The 17,406-nt window shown below is 47.4% G+C and overlaps 1 protein-coding gene across 8 annotated transcripts in view; it reads left to right on the top strand.

The window, feature by feature from the left end:
- The first annotated feature begins 357 nt into the window (after positions 1 to 357).
- myo18aa (myosin XVIIIAa) overlaps positions 358 to 17,406 on the top strand; it is a 66,635-nt gene continuing 49,586 nt past the window's right edge. For 2 of the 8 annotated variants that reach the window (XM_081702011.1, XM_081702010.1), the window contains exons 1-5: positions 360 to 898; positions 1,908 to 2,984; positions 15,285 to 15,334; positions 15,547 to 15,596; positions 16,486 to 16,523. In XM_081702011.1, the coding sequence (XP_081558137.1) occupies positions 1,977 to 2,984; positions 15,285 to 15,334; positions 15,547 to 15,596; positions 16,486 to 16,523 (1,146 nt within the window). In that variant the 5' untranslated portion in view covers positions 360 to 898; positions 1,908 to 1,976. Of the gene's footprint in view, positions 899 to 1,907; positions 2,985 to 15,284; positions 15,335 to 15,546; positions 15,597 to 16,485; positions 16,524 to 17,406 lie in introns of all 8 variants that reach the window. The other 6 variants (XM_081702019.1, XM_081702016.1, XM_081702013.1 and 3 more) reach the window with 5 other exon arrangements.

Below are 17,406 nucleotides of genomic sequence, written 5' to 3'. Positions count from 1 at the left end.
AATTTGCAAGGATTTCACTAAAGGATCAATAAATTTAAAAAAAAACAACAGTTTCAGACTACAGTGTAGTCTCAGTGTATGTTTTGGAGATCTTTCATATCTTCCAAACATTCCAAAGCTGAAGATTTTTTTTTTTATAAATGAGGAAGGACACAATACGGAAACTTCTGAATACATGAATATATGAATATAATCTGTAATATAATCTGAAAAAAAAAATGTCAGTGTTTCTGGGACGCTTTTATTTATTTATTTTTGGAATGACAAAATTGGATTCTTGCTCTGTACATATAAAGACTAAAACATTTTGAATGTATTCCGCTATAGATGCAGATGAGTTTGTGTTTTTTGAGACCCCGTCCACTGTACCTTAAGGGCTCATCGTTCTTTAACAATCTATTTTTACCCAAAGCAAGCGCGTGGGGAACCTAAAGCAACGCTAACGTGTACGTGGCCATGGCGAGGACATCGAGGCTCGTGGTGTGGAGCTTTCAACCGGGTCCTGCACGAGCCCCGCACACGAGGGACCTCCATTATGTCGCGCGTAGTCCGTGCCAGAAGAGGACGCTGTCGACACGCCAACGACTCATAAAGACATTCAGCATCCGTGCGTCGCGCTGGTGTCGAGTCACTTCATCGGTCGCTAAAGCGCAATGAGCAGCCATTCATCTCCTTCAGCTTGCCGAAGCCGAACACTGAATATTGCCAGATAAAGTGTAAAAGTTCAGCGAGTGAGTTGACCAGCAGGGGCCACCGAACCGGCGCCCCACTGCGCGTCAAGTCACAAGTAGTCAGGCTACTGCAAAAGTGCAGGATCCGTCCTGCGCTCTTTACTGCGCTCCCGTCACCGCGCACCGAGCACACGCCACCCCGGGGCCACCCGCACGGTATTCGAGCGGTGAGTTTTTACTTGCTTTAGCTGGTCTTAAGGGTTGACATGCTCATTTTGGATGGCAGGCTAAATTGCTCTGGTGCCAGCGGCGGACCCGAGCGTGAAGGATAAAGAATCTTAGCGGGAGCTTTACGCTCGAACTTGAACTGTCAGTTGATTCAAAAATATCTGCACACCACTGCTTTGCACAAATATATAGTTGTAATATAACATTCCCGTGAAGTGATGTAGTGGCGTAGTTCAGACTTTGTAGAACTCCTCAGAAGCTTATGCGTAGTAGGTTTTACAAATGACATCGAAATGACAGATTTGTCGCTGTAAAATTCAGATGTAATCTAATATTCAGATGTTATCCTGGGTTTGCAACGATCGTGGGTAAAATTCACACAATACGCATTCAATATGTTCAGGAAGTGAAAATACAGACCTTCGTGCAGCTTGGGTTTTACTGAGGAGAATAAACATATAAAAGGTGAAGTTGTTTCACGTTTTTATGAATCACCATGCCATTGCATTGCTTTTTGTAGAATCCATGTTAATATAGATCTAGAGATAAGAAATAAGTTCTCCTTAGCCGGTCTCCGTACCTGTCATTAAAGGTAAGCGGCAACCTATGGGAATGCGCCACGTCACACACTGACTCGCATTAGGCTGTTACCTGCGCGCTGTTCTCACCCCTCACCTTTAAACGAGCTTTGCGGTCTGTTTAGAGACGCAGACATGTACGGCCGATTACATATTTATGAACTGCGTTGCTAACCGTAGACATAAAAAGGTTATAGATTTCTGATTTTGATTTTTGAGATTTTTAAAAATATATATATAATTCTTTTGTTAATTGCATTTTTATATCTGATTTTTTTTGGAACTGGGTTTGAGTCTCTGTCCTATTTTCTTCTCTGAAGGAAGATAAAAATACTGCAGGAAGCTCCAGCCTTGCTTAACGCTATTGCAAGAGATTAAAGTTACATTAAATATGACTCCAAACCAACTCTGACACTCTTTATTTGTACAGAACAGCTTCTCCAGTGCAGGACCAACAACTGCGGACCGGCTGAGCGTGACCTGTGATCTGCAGCCAATCATGTTCCACCTGATCAAAAAAGACAAGGATAAGGAGAGAGACAGGACAAAGAAGGAGAAGAAGGATAGGATGTCCCAGGCTGAGCTGAATAGCCTGGAGGAGGTCGGCATACGGCGGGGTTTCTTCAACCTGAACCGGGGAAGCTTCAAGCGAGACTCCAAGGCCAAGCTGGAAATATCCAACCCTATCCCCATCAAAGTGGTCCGCCCTCCACCCGCCGATCTCACGCTGCCGGACGTGCAGTCCGAGAAGGACTCCAGTGCTAGGCGTCCCGACGTCCAGGATTCTGGTGCGTGCAGGTCCAGCGATGACGCAAAGACCCCCCATGACACGCTTGCTAGCCACAAGTCCTCAGTCAAAGAGCGGGCTGCCAAGGTTAGAGTCCTGACCAAGCAGACCTCCCACATGGGCCAGATCATGAAGCGCTTCTCCTTCTCTCAGAGAAGCAAAGAGGAGAGTCCGTCAGAAGACTCGGGCCTGTCCGGGCCCAACTCCGCCACCCCCTCCCCCAAGGTAGAGGCCAAGGTTATTGGCCACCAGAACAGATATGTCAGCCACAGACGTGCCCCTCTCGGTAAGGTCCAGGTCCCCGTGTTGGTAGATAAGGTGTTCCCAGCAGACCTGCATCTGCCCGAAGTGATGCCCCCCCAGGTGCCCGAAGCCCGCGAGCTGGAGCTCCAGCGCCGCAACACGGGTGACTTCGGCTTCTCCTTGCGTCGCACGGCCATGCTGGACCAGCGCCCCGATGGCACGCCCTGCCGCCATGTGGTCCACTTCGCCGAGCCAGGCGCCGGCACCAGGGACGTAGCGCTGGGCCTGGTACCCGGCGACCGCCTGGTCGAGATCAACGGCCATAACGTGGAGAGCAAGAGCCGGGACGAGATCGTGGAGATGATCCGGCAGTCGGGCGATACGGTGCGCCTGAAGGTGCGGCCCATCGTCGAGCTGAGTGAGCTGAGCCACTCCTGGCTGCGGAACAGCGCAGGGACACGCAGGGACGCCGGACAGGTAAGCGGCCGCTGCACCTCGCGTGCCGCCCCAGATACGGACGTTGCTGTGACTTGCCCGTCCTCCGCGTCTGAGATTACGTAATCCGAGCAACATAATCCCAACAGGCTTGTGTTGCGTTGTGTTCTACGACTGATCAGACTCGTGCTACAGCTTCGGTCCTGTCTGGCTTCTCGGGGCAGACCTCTGTAGTCGGCGTGTTCTGTTGTGACACAGCTAGTGTCTCTGACTGGGTCTGACATTGGAACACAGATCACAGTCAGACTCTTTAAGTCTAATGGGCCACTTTTCTGTGGAAATCCTGATAGTCCTTCACTCCCAAATCTTAGCTACCGTTGTTAAATGGAAGCCAAATGGCGTACTGTTTATGTTCTTACGCTTTCCTGTTTGAGGGGAACAGTTTACAGTACAAGGCAAAAGAATAGGAAGAGGGTGATGGGTCAGGTTATCGTGTGTGTGTGTGTGTGTGTGTGTGTGTGTGTGTGTGATCTGTTTACCTTAATTTCCCACATAACACCACACAAATTTTCCATTAAACACACACAGACACTCTTTGAAGATGGCAGACGTAGCGTGTCTGCAGCGTACGTAAGAAAAACGTTCAGAGATAGGTTGCAGTGCAAGTGAACCTATGGGGGGGGTATGTGCTATATATTACAGCACAGTTGACACTTCAAAGGGGCCTTTGTTAGTCAGGAGTGGAGTTCGTGATATCATCAGGCTTGAGTTTCAGTGAGGCAGCGCAGACCCAGCTGAAGGGGTTAACCCTTTACCTTGTCAGCTCTGCTGTGTCTCCACACACAGTTACTCTGCCTCTTCTCAAGAATAAAGAAAGGCGTGCGTGTGTGTGTGTGTGTGTGCGCACAGCTTTCTGGGTTGTGCTGTTTTGAAATTAATTTGTTTCTTTCCTTTTTTTTTTTTAAATGTAATTCCCCCATGGTTACCTCATGCTTACCATGTTGTCATACAGGAGGGTGTGTGTGTGTGTGTGTGTGTGTGTGTGTGTGTGTGTGTGTGTGTACATATTAGTGGATGACCAATATGGGTTATTCAGTGACTCATACCGACATTTAGAGACCAGGGAGGCCAATGGACAATATATTATGGGGTTTTTTTTGCATAATTTAAAATACAGCAATTCAGTAATATTAACAAATAAGACATAAAATTGCTGAACTTAAATTAACATTTATTTAAAATGTATTTTTGTCTGTATTGTCTCTATTTGTTAAATAAAATTTGCACTCTGCAGTGCACTTATTTTAAATTAAAAAAATCTATCAACTAACTAAAAAAACTAAACTTGGTCTGATGCTGAAAAAAAAAATAGGCCAATGCAGATCATCTCAAAACAGCATTTTTTTACTCAGATGACTGATTAACCAGGCGACTATTAATAGATGTCACATTTCATATAAAACACATTATATAAAGTGCAGTTATATAACTTGCTATTAATATGTAGATTGTAAATCCATTGAATTAATTTGAATATTTCCCTGTCAGAGTACTTGGAAGTACCTGACCCTACTGGTGGTGTTGCCAGTCTGGAGCCCCTGTATGTAATGCTCCATATCTCCTGGAGCCCCTGTATGTAATGCCCCATATCCCCTGGAGCCCCTGTATGTAATGGCTGATATCTCCTGGAGCCCCTGTACATAATACACCATATCTTCTGGAGCCCCTGTATGTAATGCCTGATATCTCCTGGAATCCCTGTATGTAATGGCTGATATCTCCTGGAGCTCCTGTATGTAATGGCTGATATCTCCTGGAGCTCCTGTTTGTAATGCCTGATATCTCCTAGAGCCCCTGTTTGTAATGTGTGATATCTCCTGCCTTGCCCCCTGCTTTGACCCCCTCTTATGTGGTGACATGTGTTCTCATTGCTCCCTAGCCCAGCATATTGAATGGCCCAGTTTGAGTATGTGGGCCACACCACGGTCTCGCTTGCTTGTGGAAGTGTTGGCCTGTATAACCGCACACGCCACTGCACTGCAAACACAGTAAACCGGAGGAAATCACTGGCAAATATTCACTTTGTGCTTGAAAGCGAACGTTTTTTTAGCTGTGGGCATGAGAAGCGCGGAAGTGTACTCTCTGTACACTTAGGTATGAGAACACCTCTGTTTAATTATATACTGTTAAATATTGTCTGCTGTTGCAGTGTGTTATGTGTTTCAGATGCAAACAAATAAATAAAAAATATAAATAAATGTGTGTGTGTGTGTGTGTGTGTGTGCATGCCCTCATCTGTGGATCCAGGGTCTACCTCACTCTCATTAGATTACACAACTGTGTACATATATTTATCTAATGAGTGAGGTAATGAGAGGGAGACAGACCTTGGCTCCACAGATGAAGGTATCTGGCTCCTCCAGCCTCTCATGGCCAGCGGGGTCTTGGACCGCCCTGCGGCCTGGTCTTCCCAACCCCATCAAACCTGAGCTAATCAGGACAACTGTTTGTCAAAGCCCCTCTAACTGGGACAGGCTTCGGCCCTCGACGAACATGGGTGAGCAGTGAGCCGAGTGTGTGAAGATGCAGAATGCGTGTGTGTGCGTGCGTGTGCGTTCAGTCGTGCGTGTGTGTGTGTGTGTGTGTCTGTGTGTGTGTGTGTGTGTGTGTGTGTGTGTGTTGATGTGCATGCATGTGTGTCAGACATTCAAGCCTGGATTGAGATGAACCTGAGTCTATCTGTGGTGTGTGCGTCTGTGTGTGTGCATGGAACACGCAGGTGTGACCGTGAACCAAGTGGATCTGTGCTCTATAAATAGATTATGTGAGAAATTTCAGAGGCAAAGTCCATTTTATCTCCTTCATTTGAAGTGCATGTTTATTGTAGTGTGATTTGATTCTCAGAGGTTTGTCCCCTGGTGTCAGCCCATGGGTTCTCAGAAGACCAGAAAGGCTGCTTAGCAGGAATTTTGTTTATTGCTTGCATGCATCAAAAGCCAGCATTCATTTTAGACGAACGTCAGATCATCGTGTTTATGAGAAACCTCCCCTTTAAGATGAATGACTCAGGTCTTTGGGAAGACTAAAGGATTCCTTGCATGTATCTTAAGAAACGCTGTTGCAGACAAGGGTGTGAAGTCTGCAAGGTAACTGGACCGGAAACTAAAGATCTGATAATGGAAGCCTGTCACAGATTTTACAGTCATATGCTGGTATGCCTAATTACCCCTCGCGGTGGAAGGTCATGAAACATTCCTCACTCAGATCAATAGGTGTGGTTGCTGTGTTCTTATGGCTACGGAGAGGAGGTGGAAAATCATTTCAAGTTCAAGTTTGGTTTATTCGTCACATACAAAAACATTTTTGTAATGTTTTTATATATATATATATATATAAAATAACATTTTAGGGTTATGTAAAGGTAATGTTGTGTTTGTTAGGGCCAAGATGACTTTTGAAGTAGCCGGTGTTTGTGGGTAAAACAAGCCCTAATGTTTTTGCCATAATTTTCCCTGCTTGTGTCTTATGTCAGGCAAATATCACTCACCGTTCTGAAGTCCAAACCCGAGGCTTGTGTCTTTGTGTGTGCGGCAGGAGCTTCTGGTCTGTGGGCCTGTTCAAGTCTCTAGGCCTGTTCTCCTTCTGCCTGCCACCCGGTCGGTGCAGCTGTCCTCCCGCCCTTGCTCCTGGGGGTCCTCGCTGGGTCCTCGTTGCCCACTATTTATTGTTTACTGTTCTCTGTTCACACTGTAGACAGCAGCATGATGGTGTGTATGGCCATCAGCGGCCGGGTTGTTTTTTGTTTTTTGTTTTCCTTGCTCCGGGTATGTATTGGGAGCAGGGCAATCCTCCTCCCAGTCCGGACATCTGGCTCTCAGTCAAGGCAGCTGTGGAAGTCAGAGACCCTCCAACAAATGGTACCCAGACGACAAACAGAGGTGCTCTGATTAGGGGTCACAAAGTGAAACTGGAGGGCAAGAGAATTGCGACGCCAGTAGAGAAGGAGAAACTGTAGAAGGCATCTCGGATGCTATCAAATGAAAATACATGAACCACACCAGTGTATGCAGCGATAACCAGTGGTGACTGGTTAGTAGTTTCAACTGATAAAAACATTGCTACAGGGTCTTGCTATGGCCTACCATGTCATTGGCTGCATTGCCTGAGACATTTGATGGTAGCTTCAGATACCTCATGGTTCCCTACAGAAAAACCCCTTCCCCATTAGATCCACACTGTCCCAGATACCACTGGTCGCAACCATGGCGTGAGAACGGGAAAAAGATAGCATTTGGGGACTGACCTAGAATTAGCAGCGCTATAAAAAGATCAAGCAATCTGATAAATCTAGATCACACATCTCAGCAGCTGCGGTGCTCTGTTTTGTGAGGCGAAGGACGGTAGGGTTGAATTTGTGTTTACGTGAATGTTCTGTTCCTCTTCTTTTTTTGGGTTCCATTCAGTCATCTTCGTGGAAAACCCATTGCTTTTACACATTGAGTTGTTGTTTTTTTTCCGTCTCAGTAAATGGTTTCTACTGTTCAGGGAGCAGTTCCAAAACGGAGAGAGAACTGAACATTTGGAGTCTCTCCTGACCGCTAAGGACTTCACAGGAATCATGCAGGTGACAAAGCATGTCATGAGACTATTGCCACGTGTTCTCAGCCCCACACGGGTTGGTCGTGTGGCCCTGGCGAGCGTGATTCTCTCTCCGCCGCTCAACTGGACCTGCAGGTTTTCAGGACTTCGCTGGCCTGAGAATGCCTGTGATCTGTGGCGTGGAGCGTGGCGCGTTGTATGCGCCCCTGTGCATCTGCCGTGCGTGCGTTACGCGTGCCTTGTTGCGCGGACTGAATCCCAGTCGCGTTCGCCGCATCACACCTGACTCGCCGATCTCCACGACTGTCTCCGGTCCTTTCCTGTCCTTCCTATTGGCTAACTGGCAGCCAACATGGCCGTGCATGTTTGCTTTCGGTCGTTTCAGCACTTCTGTTTGGAAGGCCCCAGCTTCCCCGGCTCCCTCCTCCTTCGCTCATTCAGAACTTCCCCGCTGCAGTCTGCCAGGGTCCCTTGGCTGCTCCGGCACTTTGTCAGTGCCTCCATTAATTAAAAACGCTGGATTAGATTCGATTATGTAACGGATGATCACGGCCGCACACCAGCTGCCAAACGCGGGAAGCATCTGTCTGGACGGACGCCACCTTCTGCTCTTTTCGAGTCCGTCTGCTGCCACTCCTTCCGGTCTCCACTTCGTCTGCCCCCTTCTCAAAGCTGCTGTTCGGCTTCCGGACGCCGGCCGTGGCTCCTCAGTGGCCGCCGCTGGCGGGTTCAGAGGGCGCGGGGGACCCGCTTCCAGCTCGCCACAGGGACGGGAAGACTTTAGATGGCAGTGTCACAAACTCCACCCCCCACCAAGCCCCCTGTCGGTGGAGGGGGCCCATCAAGAAGAACAGCTGCTGTTTGTTCAATTGCCATTCTCTACACCCCCCCCCCCCCCTTATGTGTTTCTGGGTTCTTGACAAAATGTTTGCCATCGTGTGGAAGGATGGGATCAACGTTTTTTAAATGTGCTTGGAAAAGGCACTTTTTTATTCTACTGCTTGTAGCAGGTGAACTGGTGTTTACTGTAATCAGGGAGACAGCCTGCTGGTCACTGGGATGTACCCAAGCAGAAGGCCCTATTCTTAGAGCAGGGAGGGTGGCATGTGAGTGGCCTTCAAAGCAAAGTGGACATTTCATAAACACACTTTAAAAACATTTACATTTATATATATATATATATATATATATATATAAAATTATTTATTTATTTATTTATTTATTTTACATTTCAGCTATTTTGAAATTTCATCTATTTCTCATTACTCCACTATCCAGTACCTCCAAAACAACGATGGATCCTCTACTTGTGTGGGCGCCTCCTAAGGAACCTTATTCCGTTGTCCTGAATGGGCTCTTTAGGGATCCAGATTTCGGTAACGCTGCTTTGTGTCTTGTGAAAATAAATGCAAATATGCAAATAAAATTGCAGTGGGGATGTTTGGAGGAGGTCACGTGCTACATGTGTTGTTGAAAGATAGGGGAAAAATATTTCCTGCAGTATTGCAACCTGTTTGACATCATTCCATATCATTCATATATACACCCCTAGAGTATATACTGGACGCAAGTTATCTGTTGCTGCCCTAATCTTTGTTCCGGCTGTGTGCGATAAACGATGCATGCCGGTCATTCCTAGTGTCTATGATAAGTGTGCGTGTAAGATGCTCTAGGAAGTCTGTTTCCTCAACCTTGTATCTACAGACATGACTGATGCGCCATGCACAGGCTCCTGGGAAGCCTGGGTGAAGTACAAGCTCAGGAGGGCTCCCTGTCAGCAAGCTAAGGCACGTCTGCCTTATCTCTCGGCGGCATGCATGGCTGTAGCCCTGGGGGCTGCGTGTGAGTGGGTGCCGCTCGGAGGAAGACACCTGTTTAGTGTTGTGTCTCTGGGTGGGCAGCCGTGTCTGCATAGGAAGACGTTCAGAACCCGTAAACCTGTTATCAGAGGCGTACGAAAACAGACCAAAGTATTCGCTTCAAAGTTTCACTCTGAATTATGTCTTCATTTTGAACAGTTTGTGAGTGGTTGGAAAAGAGAGTCGATCAAACTTCATCTTGCTTTGTCAACTCTTCCCCTGCCCAAGCGACGCACCAGACCGCTACTGCTTGGCTGCCCGGATAGACCTGTGGGAAGCTCCGCCCCCCAACCTTTGAGCTCTGACTCAGAACTGAAAAATGTGCAAAGTCACGTACCACCGGGGATTTGCTGCTGTACGCGCCTTTCTCTGGCTCTCTCTGGGTACACTTGGCAGCAGCTGTAACCCCCGCCTTGGCTCAACACGAATTGGGCTGGACACTTTGTGTTCATAAACCACAGTACCAGATCTGTGCTTGGCCCATTAATCTAGCTGTGACTGGAAGCCTGTGTCCGAAACCATGCTCACGATAGAGAACAGTTTTCAAACACTGAAGCCAGGCTGTAAAAGGGATTATAATGGATTACGGTAACCGTAGCTACAAAATACAGACTTTTGTCTGTTTTTACAACTTCTGCCCAGTGTTCTGCACAATTATGTACGAGGTTGGAGACATTTTCAGATGGGCCTGTTCATAATCTCTGAAGGCCTGGTTAGAGATGCCGTTTAAGTGTTGATCTACAAAGACTCTTAACATATTTACCCTATTTAATTTGCCCTACCCAATGTGATTAGAAAACTAACACCTGTTGAAATTGTATCTCTGAGATGAAACATAACTCCATACACCAGAAAACACTACATCCACTCACCTAAATGAATTATAGTGACTGTGACACTAAGCAGAGGGCTAAAGATTCTTTTTCCCTTTTCTTTTTCAATTATTTTGCACATCATTCATTCTCTTTTTTTCCACTACATACTTTATTGTTCTACCTGGTTTCATGCAGACTTTTGAACAAGGAAGTTAGCAGATGGAATTTGTCTCCTGCAGATCCACCTGTGAGCTCTGACACTGCGGCATTGTTTGGTGGTGATCACACAGCGTTAACAAGCACTGGTTTAACCGGCACTGCTAAGAGGAGAGCCTGTACAATGAGCTGTTGGCTTTACAGAGGGGGTGAGACCGTGTTGGGACTACCAGATGGCGGGGCCCAGATGGGCCAATGGGAGCCTCGTCCTGAGCCTCGTTCCGGCAGTCCAGTTTAACTGTGTTTCATTGTGGTCTGAGTAGGGATGGGACCAGTATTTGGACTTCCTGTTGTGGGTGATCATGTCTTGAAAGCTCACTGCCTAAGACACTGCGCTTTACTGCTCTTAGTATAAGGCTGTTGTAACTAAGCCAAAAAAAAAAAAGAAATTGCTGTCAAAATAAAGGTTTTCTCATCCAAGTAAATTCACTGTAGAGGCTCCAGAGTGGTTTGACACTAGCACGACCCACCATGGCCACCTTAGCAACTTTCCACAGGGCAACAGGTAGAAAAACCGACAGGAAGTAGAAAGATCGACAGGAAGTAGGAACGACCGACAGGAAGTGGGAGCCACATGTTCGGTGGGCTCAAGACTGGCTGTAGGTTCCTGTGTACCGCAGCCCACAGAACACGCTACATTACATCCTTTTTCACACAATACCTACTTTTCCACATATTTCGGAGCATTTGAGCGACATGCTGAAGGCGCAGGCCCCCGTATGGTGCACGAGGCAGTGGGGCGTGGCTTTTGATGGGTGAACGAGGTGAAAATGAGACAATGAACTGACCTCAGCTGGTATTTTCGGAGAGGCTGTTGAGGACAAACGGCGAGGCTTATCGGCTTACTCGTCTCCCCGTCTCAGATGGATCTCGCGGTGACCGACGCAACAGCGAGGTGTGCCGACTACGCTCCCGTGGACATCCCCTGGATTCTAACTCTTAACTCTTATCTGTCTGTTTCTCTTCCCACCCACCCCTCGAGGACACTGAACTTGGGCAAAGGACTGGGCATGTGTGATGGGATTCTGCACCGCTGTGCTGTTGGCTTTGATGTCGTGTTTTAAATGTAGTGTCACTCGCTTTTTGTCTGGGTGTAAATGAAGGCTTCCGTCATATGCTGGCGCTCTGCTACGGCCCACACGCACACAGGAAAAGCTCACAGTGCTTCATGGGAGTTTTTATTTGTTAGTTTTTTAAAAATTTATTTATTCATTTGCATTGAGGGCCAGGCCGTCATCACTCAGTCATGTCACAGTTTCGTGCGGTTCTGGGGTGCACGCTTTGTTGACCTGTTATGCGCACGTCACTCCGACTGGGTCTCGGACGAGCCGCCTGTCCGGCCCCACACTGGGTTTATCTCGGCTTGGCCGTCCCTCGACCCGGCCGGGGGTTCGGACCAGGGAGAGGGCCGGCTGCCTTGACCTGCATCATTGTCATGCCAGAAATGCCATGAATTCTGGGGAGCTGGGGTTAATGGAGTTTAATATCTTAGCCCCGCCCCTTTTTTGCCTAGTGGCTGAAACCTGAGCCTGCTCCAATGCTGAATGACAGAACATGATGTCAGCAAGTCTGATACTGTATACCTATGCACATGGGCTGATTAGAATCTTGTGTAAGAGATGTATGTGTGTGTGTGTGTGTGTGTGTGTCAGACAGAATGTTCAAAGAGATCCTTGTCTTAACAGTTGCAGAGCTGTGCTTTTACTCGTGCGCTTGTGTCTCTTTGTATGTGAGTGCATCACCCCTGATGGTGCTGGTGACAGCCCATATGGAGCAGCACCCTGAGGGGATGTAACGTGGACATCAGAGGCGGCGGAGTGGGCGTGGCCTTCTTCTGTGTCCTCACACGACCCCCTTTTGGATACGGTCTCTTCTGCTTCCCTCTTATTACGGAAGCTGAGTCATGTTCTGTCCCGCGTTTGTGATCCGGCGCCATTGCGCTGCCTGACATGCAGCATCTGTCAGCATTTATTGTTATTTATAGCTGTTTACTGTTGATCACCGTTGCTGAACTTCACAGAAATGGCCTTTGCTCTGATTGGCGCTCTGATGTTACAAGTCCCCACCCCTTCTCTCCCGTTTAAAAGTGGCTGCGTGATTGGCTGTGTTATGGCCCCTCCAACACCTCCAGTGTGCTCTCACCCCGTGTGCTAATACCCCTGTGTGCTGGCCAAGTGTGATGACACATCTCACTAATGGTGCAGGGCGATGCCGGAGGAGTGAGCAGCCTGCAGGGGGGGTCTCCCGTCCCAGACGCTCACGGGTCTTTTAGTTTTTCCAGTGATTCATCTCGTCATGAATGCCTCCTGGCCTTAAAGGTGATCTCCTAAACTGGTCACGTGGCACCTTTTTCATTTGTCCACGATGTTTGCAGAACACAGCTTTTATGCAAACAGGCCATCATGCAGTTCAAGTACAGTTCAAATACACTCACAAGCAGTTCAAATACACTCACATGCTTTCATTTCAAGCCTATAGTATACTCATTCATAGTCACCCTTTTCATACACACTTATCTTCTAGACAGCAAAACTCTGCCCCTCCCCCTTATACAACACATCCAGGTAGCTGTGTCATTCTGTCCCCATAAAAGTGTGTGCTGTGTCTCAGCCTTGTCTTCAGCTGCCAGAAAGTGAAATATTTTTAGCCCGTTGCTTTTGGTTTAACTGTCATCGCCCCATTTGAAGTACTGATTTCTACATCACTGTAAACATGTCTTTCCACTGCTGGAGTGTCCATGAGCTAGAATAAAGGCTCCGGTGCAAAAATGTCTCCCTCTAACGGTAAACTTGAGAATAAACTCAAGGGAACGTTACAGCCCCTAGTGGTGAGTTGCGGCACAACCAAAGACTTTATAAAGTTCGTTCATGTGCATAGCAGGTTAGAATCAGACTCTCTATTCACCAGCAACTAGATATGCAACAAATTTCCCCTGGTGAAACTGTCAAATATATTAGATGAAACTAAAATAGAATATAAGAAAGAGATTAGAAAGTTGTTTGGAAAGAAGTAGGTTGTCCTCACAGAATAACATCTTCAGAGTATCTGTATTGCATTGTTACCATTTAAGGATGAAATTACAGCACACGGGGCCCAGTGGTTAAATTCCCAGTGTAATTGCTCTTTATTCATATATGTCCACTACTGTGTTGCTGGGGCAACTAAAGGGCCCTCACTGGATTCCTTTTGCTGCCGTCCTTCGGAATTTCTGTTGTCTCACGTGAAGCTATGTGGCATAAATGAAAGTGTGTATTAGGTGGTAATGGGACTACGGGGGCTTGCAGAAGAGAGGCCTCTTTCTTAGGTGTGAGCCCCTCCTCCTGAGAGAGAGAGAGAGAGAGAGAGAGAGAGAGAGAGAGAGAGAGAGAGAGATGTACATGGTTGGGTTGGTGGAAAAGCATTAGATAGTGGTGTGGGGGTAACCTCGACAGAGCTGTCTGGCTGTTGTTTGGCAGTTATTTTTAGCCCCCTCTGTACGGAGTGGCAGCTGTTCCTCCCCATTAATCTCCCTCCCTTGTGAACTCAGTGTCAGACATTACTTTACTCCACTGCCCCACAAGCCAGTGACGTCCAGCCCTACACCACGCTACACACACACACACACACACACTTACACACACTGGACAGCTCACCGAAAACGGACCTCTACCCAACACACTCGGATCCACAGCTCTGATCCACTCGAAGGTAGGGGTTACAGCCGTCTTTAGATGGGGGTATCAGAGAAAGGACGCCGGGCTATATGTGTGTGTGTGTGTGTGTGTGTGTGTGTGTGTGTGTGTGTGTGTGTGTGTGTGTATGTGTGTGTTCAGGAGATAAGAGAACCATGCTCCTCAGTGAGACTCCTCTCACTTTACTGGGGCCTCCTTGGCCAGCGATTCTATTTATAGTGACCCACAGTTTGCTGATGAAAGTTACCCTGAGATCCGTGCAACAGGTCTGGTCGTGATCATAGAGCCTCACAGCCATTACGGTCTGCGTTTGGACTCATACCTGGTCAGTGTGAGCGTGCTTTCGGGGTGTGGATTGGTGCTGGCTGTGTGTGTCAACCACGCTTTACAGGACATCAACATGTTTCTGTCACTTCCAAGTTCTTAAAAGGCCTGAGGAGGGGAGATCAGCAGCTGAATTTGATGGAAGCTTTGCTACAAGTGTGAGACTGAATGGGTCACGCACTTGGGTCAGCGTCTCTCGTGCGGACCCTTTACACGAACTCTTCGGTGGACCTGGTTTTTCTGAGACAGGAAAAATCAGTTTGAATGGCTTTCACAAGATCTTGACCACGTTACGAGACTTTTACAAGATCTTGACCACGTTACAAGACGTCTCGTAACGTGGTCAAGATCTTGTGAAAGCCATTCAAACGGATCTCCTGTTGTTGCTTTTATGTGCAACCCATCCAGGCCAATAAAATTAGGACCGTCATATACACATTAATCCATTCTATGGAGCAAATCTACTTATAGTGTCCACTCTCCACAGAACCTAGTGTTGATGAAGTTATCATTATCTGTCTACTATACGGGACACTTTTTGTTATAACCTTCTCAGTGTACTACTGTGTAATGACAGTGTTGTAATGTACAAGGTAATGCTACGTGGACGAGTCCTAGTTGAAGTGGTGGAGCAAATGTGCACAGCTTGTCAGCTAGTGTACTGAACAAATGGGAAAACTGCTATACAAGTCCATCAGTTGAAGGGTTGTGACAGCCTAGTGATTCAAATATTAGCCCATTCTTGTATGGTCTCCTCGATCTGTTTTATCAATCTAAACACATGCGAGTGAGCTTGTGGTACTGGAATGACCCGTTTTGTGTCTGTCTCTCCGTTCTCCTCTGTTCTGCCTCTTCTAGCTGCTCATCTCTTCTCCTGCTGTGTGGTCCCTCTGTCCAGAGGCTTTACGGTGAAGACCTGCAACCTGAGATCCTCCTGGTCACATCAGCCTACCATCTCATCTGCTTTCCTCTGCTCACTCTTTCCTCCCCTCTCCTCTCCTCTCCTCTCCTCTCCTCTCCTCTCCTCTCCTCTCCTCTCCTCTCCTCTCCTCTCCTCTCCTCCCTCTCTCCTCTCCTGACCTCTGCTCCTTCTCTCCTCTCCTCCCTCTCCTCTCCTCAGGGTTGTCTCCATGGCTTTCTCATCACGCTTTTCATTCTGGGAAAAAAAGGAAAGTGGAGCTTCATCTCTCTCTTTTTCTATGTGTGTGTGTGTGTGTGTGTGTGTGTGTGTGAGTGTGTGTGTGTGTGTGTGTGTGAGTGTGTGTGTGAGTGTGAGTGTGTGTGTTTGTGTTTTCACTGACTGCATGAACCTCTCGCGGAGTTTCACTCAAGCTTTAAAAGATGCCACCATCATATCCGGGCTTGAGAAGCAAACACACACAATCTTCACAACGGCCACGCACAGGCTCAGTTTTAGCTGCGGTTTACCTAATGAGGGTGTTCGCATGGGAACGAGGTCACGCCGCACCCTTGTGGTGAGACCGGACCACTGACGGTTGCGATCCCATCCAGGTCCCATTTGGCTCAGCCTCGAGTCTCACTGAGTCTCACTGAGTCTCGCTGAGCGTCTCGCTGAGCGTAACCATGGCTGATATGAACGTGCTTTTCTATCCAGTTTAACTTTGCCCAGTGCCCAGGTCCTTCAGGAGCACATATGCATGTTGAGTAACTGAAACACTAGTGCTTATTGTAGGATATTGTTTGTCGCTGTACTTATCGTTGTCTTAGATGTAGATTCTACGTATTTTGCACTTCTAGGCATCAGCAGTGATCCCCGTATTACTACAGTATTCTAGTTCATTGGTATATTGGACTCTGACCTACTGTACTGGCTAGGATGTATTCTATGAGTAAATGACAAAGCACTTTTGTAAGTCGCCCTGGATAAGAGCGCCTGCCAAATGCCATAAATATATATGTAGTGTTTGCCACTGGGCCGCGTAGAATGCACTGGTGTGTTTGGCAGCAAGGGTTGAAGCAATCCTGCCGCCCACGGGCGCCTGTAGCCAGCCTGCATTTAACTTCCCCCATGCTTGTGTTCCTGTTACCTCCCTGTAGGTTAAAGATGAAAACACACCAGGCTCCAAAGGCCCCAATGTGAGTGTTGAGAGCAGATTCCCTGCAGTGGCGTCCTACGGTAACACTCTCGCTTACAGATCACAGACTTCAGACTTCAGCTGTTTGCGTGTAAATCGCCGTGACCAGTTAACCCGCTTAAACAGGTTGGTTAGTCGTTCTCACGGTACGAGGCAGACACGTTTCCGTCTTCATCAGTTGCAGGGATGCTGATCTAGTTTCAGACCTGTCTTGCCTGTCTAACAGAATTCATTAAAATATAAAAAGCCAAGAGCTGATTTAAGAACAGGCTTGGTCCGAGACGTTTTCACGGGGCCCTCTCATGACGGCGTGTTGTAGGACCGTGGCGGTGGAGGACCTGGTCTTCTCCTCTCCGTGGACAATCCCTTCACCATTCGCCTTGTGTTGTCTGAAATGCTTCAGTCTTAGCATTAATAAAAAGGAAAATACTGTGGTAATGGAAGAGCTCAGTAGAAAATGAATATTGTATTATTTTTAATTTTATTTCTTTCTGTCTTGAAAACAGATCACATTTCAGGCTGATAAGGTGGTTGTAGCTCTATTTTTGTTGAAAGTTGCTTGTGCAGTACTTGGATATGACCTGTGAGTCTCAGAAACGTCATCTTAACCTGAGAAGGCACATCCGTCGTCGTCTGGGAGATCCGAGGCAGTTTCTGATCTACTAGTGAGGGCTGAAGGACAGAAACTCTGCAGGATACCACATAAATAAGAATTCCCCTTTTCTTTTTAGGGGACGTTGGCTTGTGTGTCCGACTGTTGGGTTCTACTACAGTGGATGTGGTGTTTTTAAAATAAGAATCAGATTGTTTGATTCTTTCATACTAAGAATGGCTGCTGTAACAAGGACCGTGGGCTTCCGCACGTGAGATGCTGGTGTGAAGAT

This window comes from Electrophorus electricus, chromosome 19, assembly GCF_041902795.1.
Source record: "Electrophorus electricus isolate QZ-2024a chromosome 19, ASM4190279v1, whole genome shotgun sequence".
In the NCBI taxonomy this organism is placed as follows: domain Eukaryota; kingdom Metazoa; phylum Chordata; class Actinopteri; order Gymnotiformes; family Gymnotidae; genus Electrophorus; species Electrophorus electricus.
The sequence above is the reverse complement of the archived record's forward strand: the minus strand, read 5'-3'. Positions and strand labels throughout refer to the sequence as shown.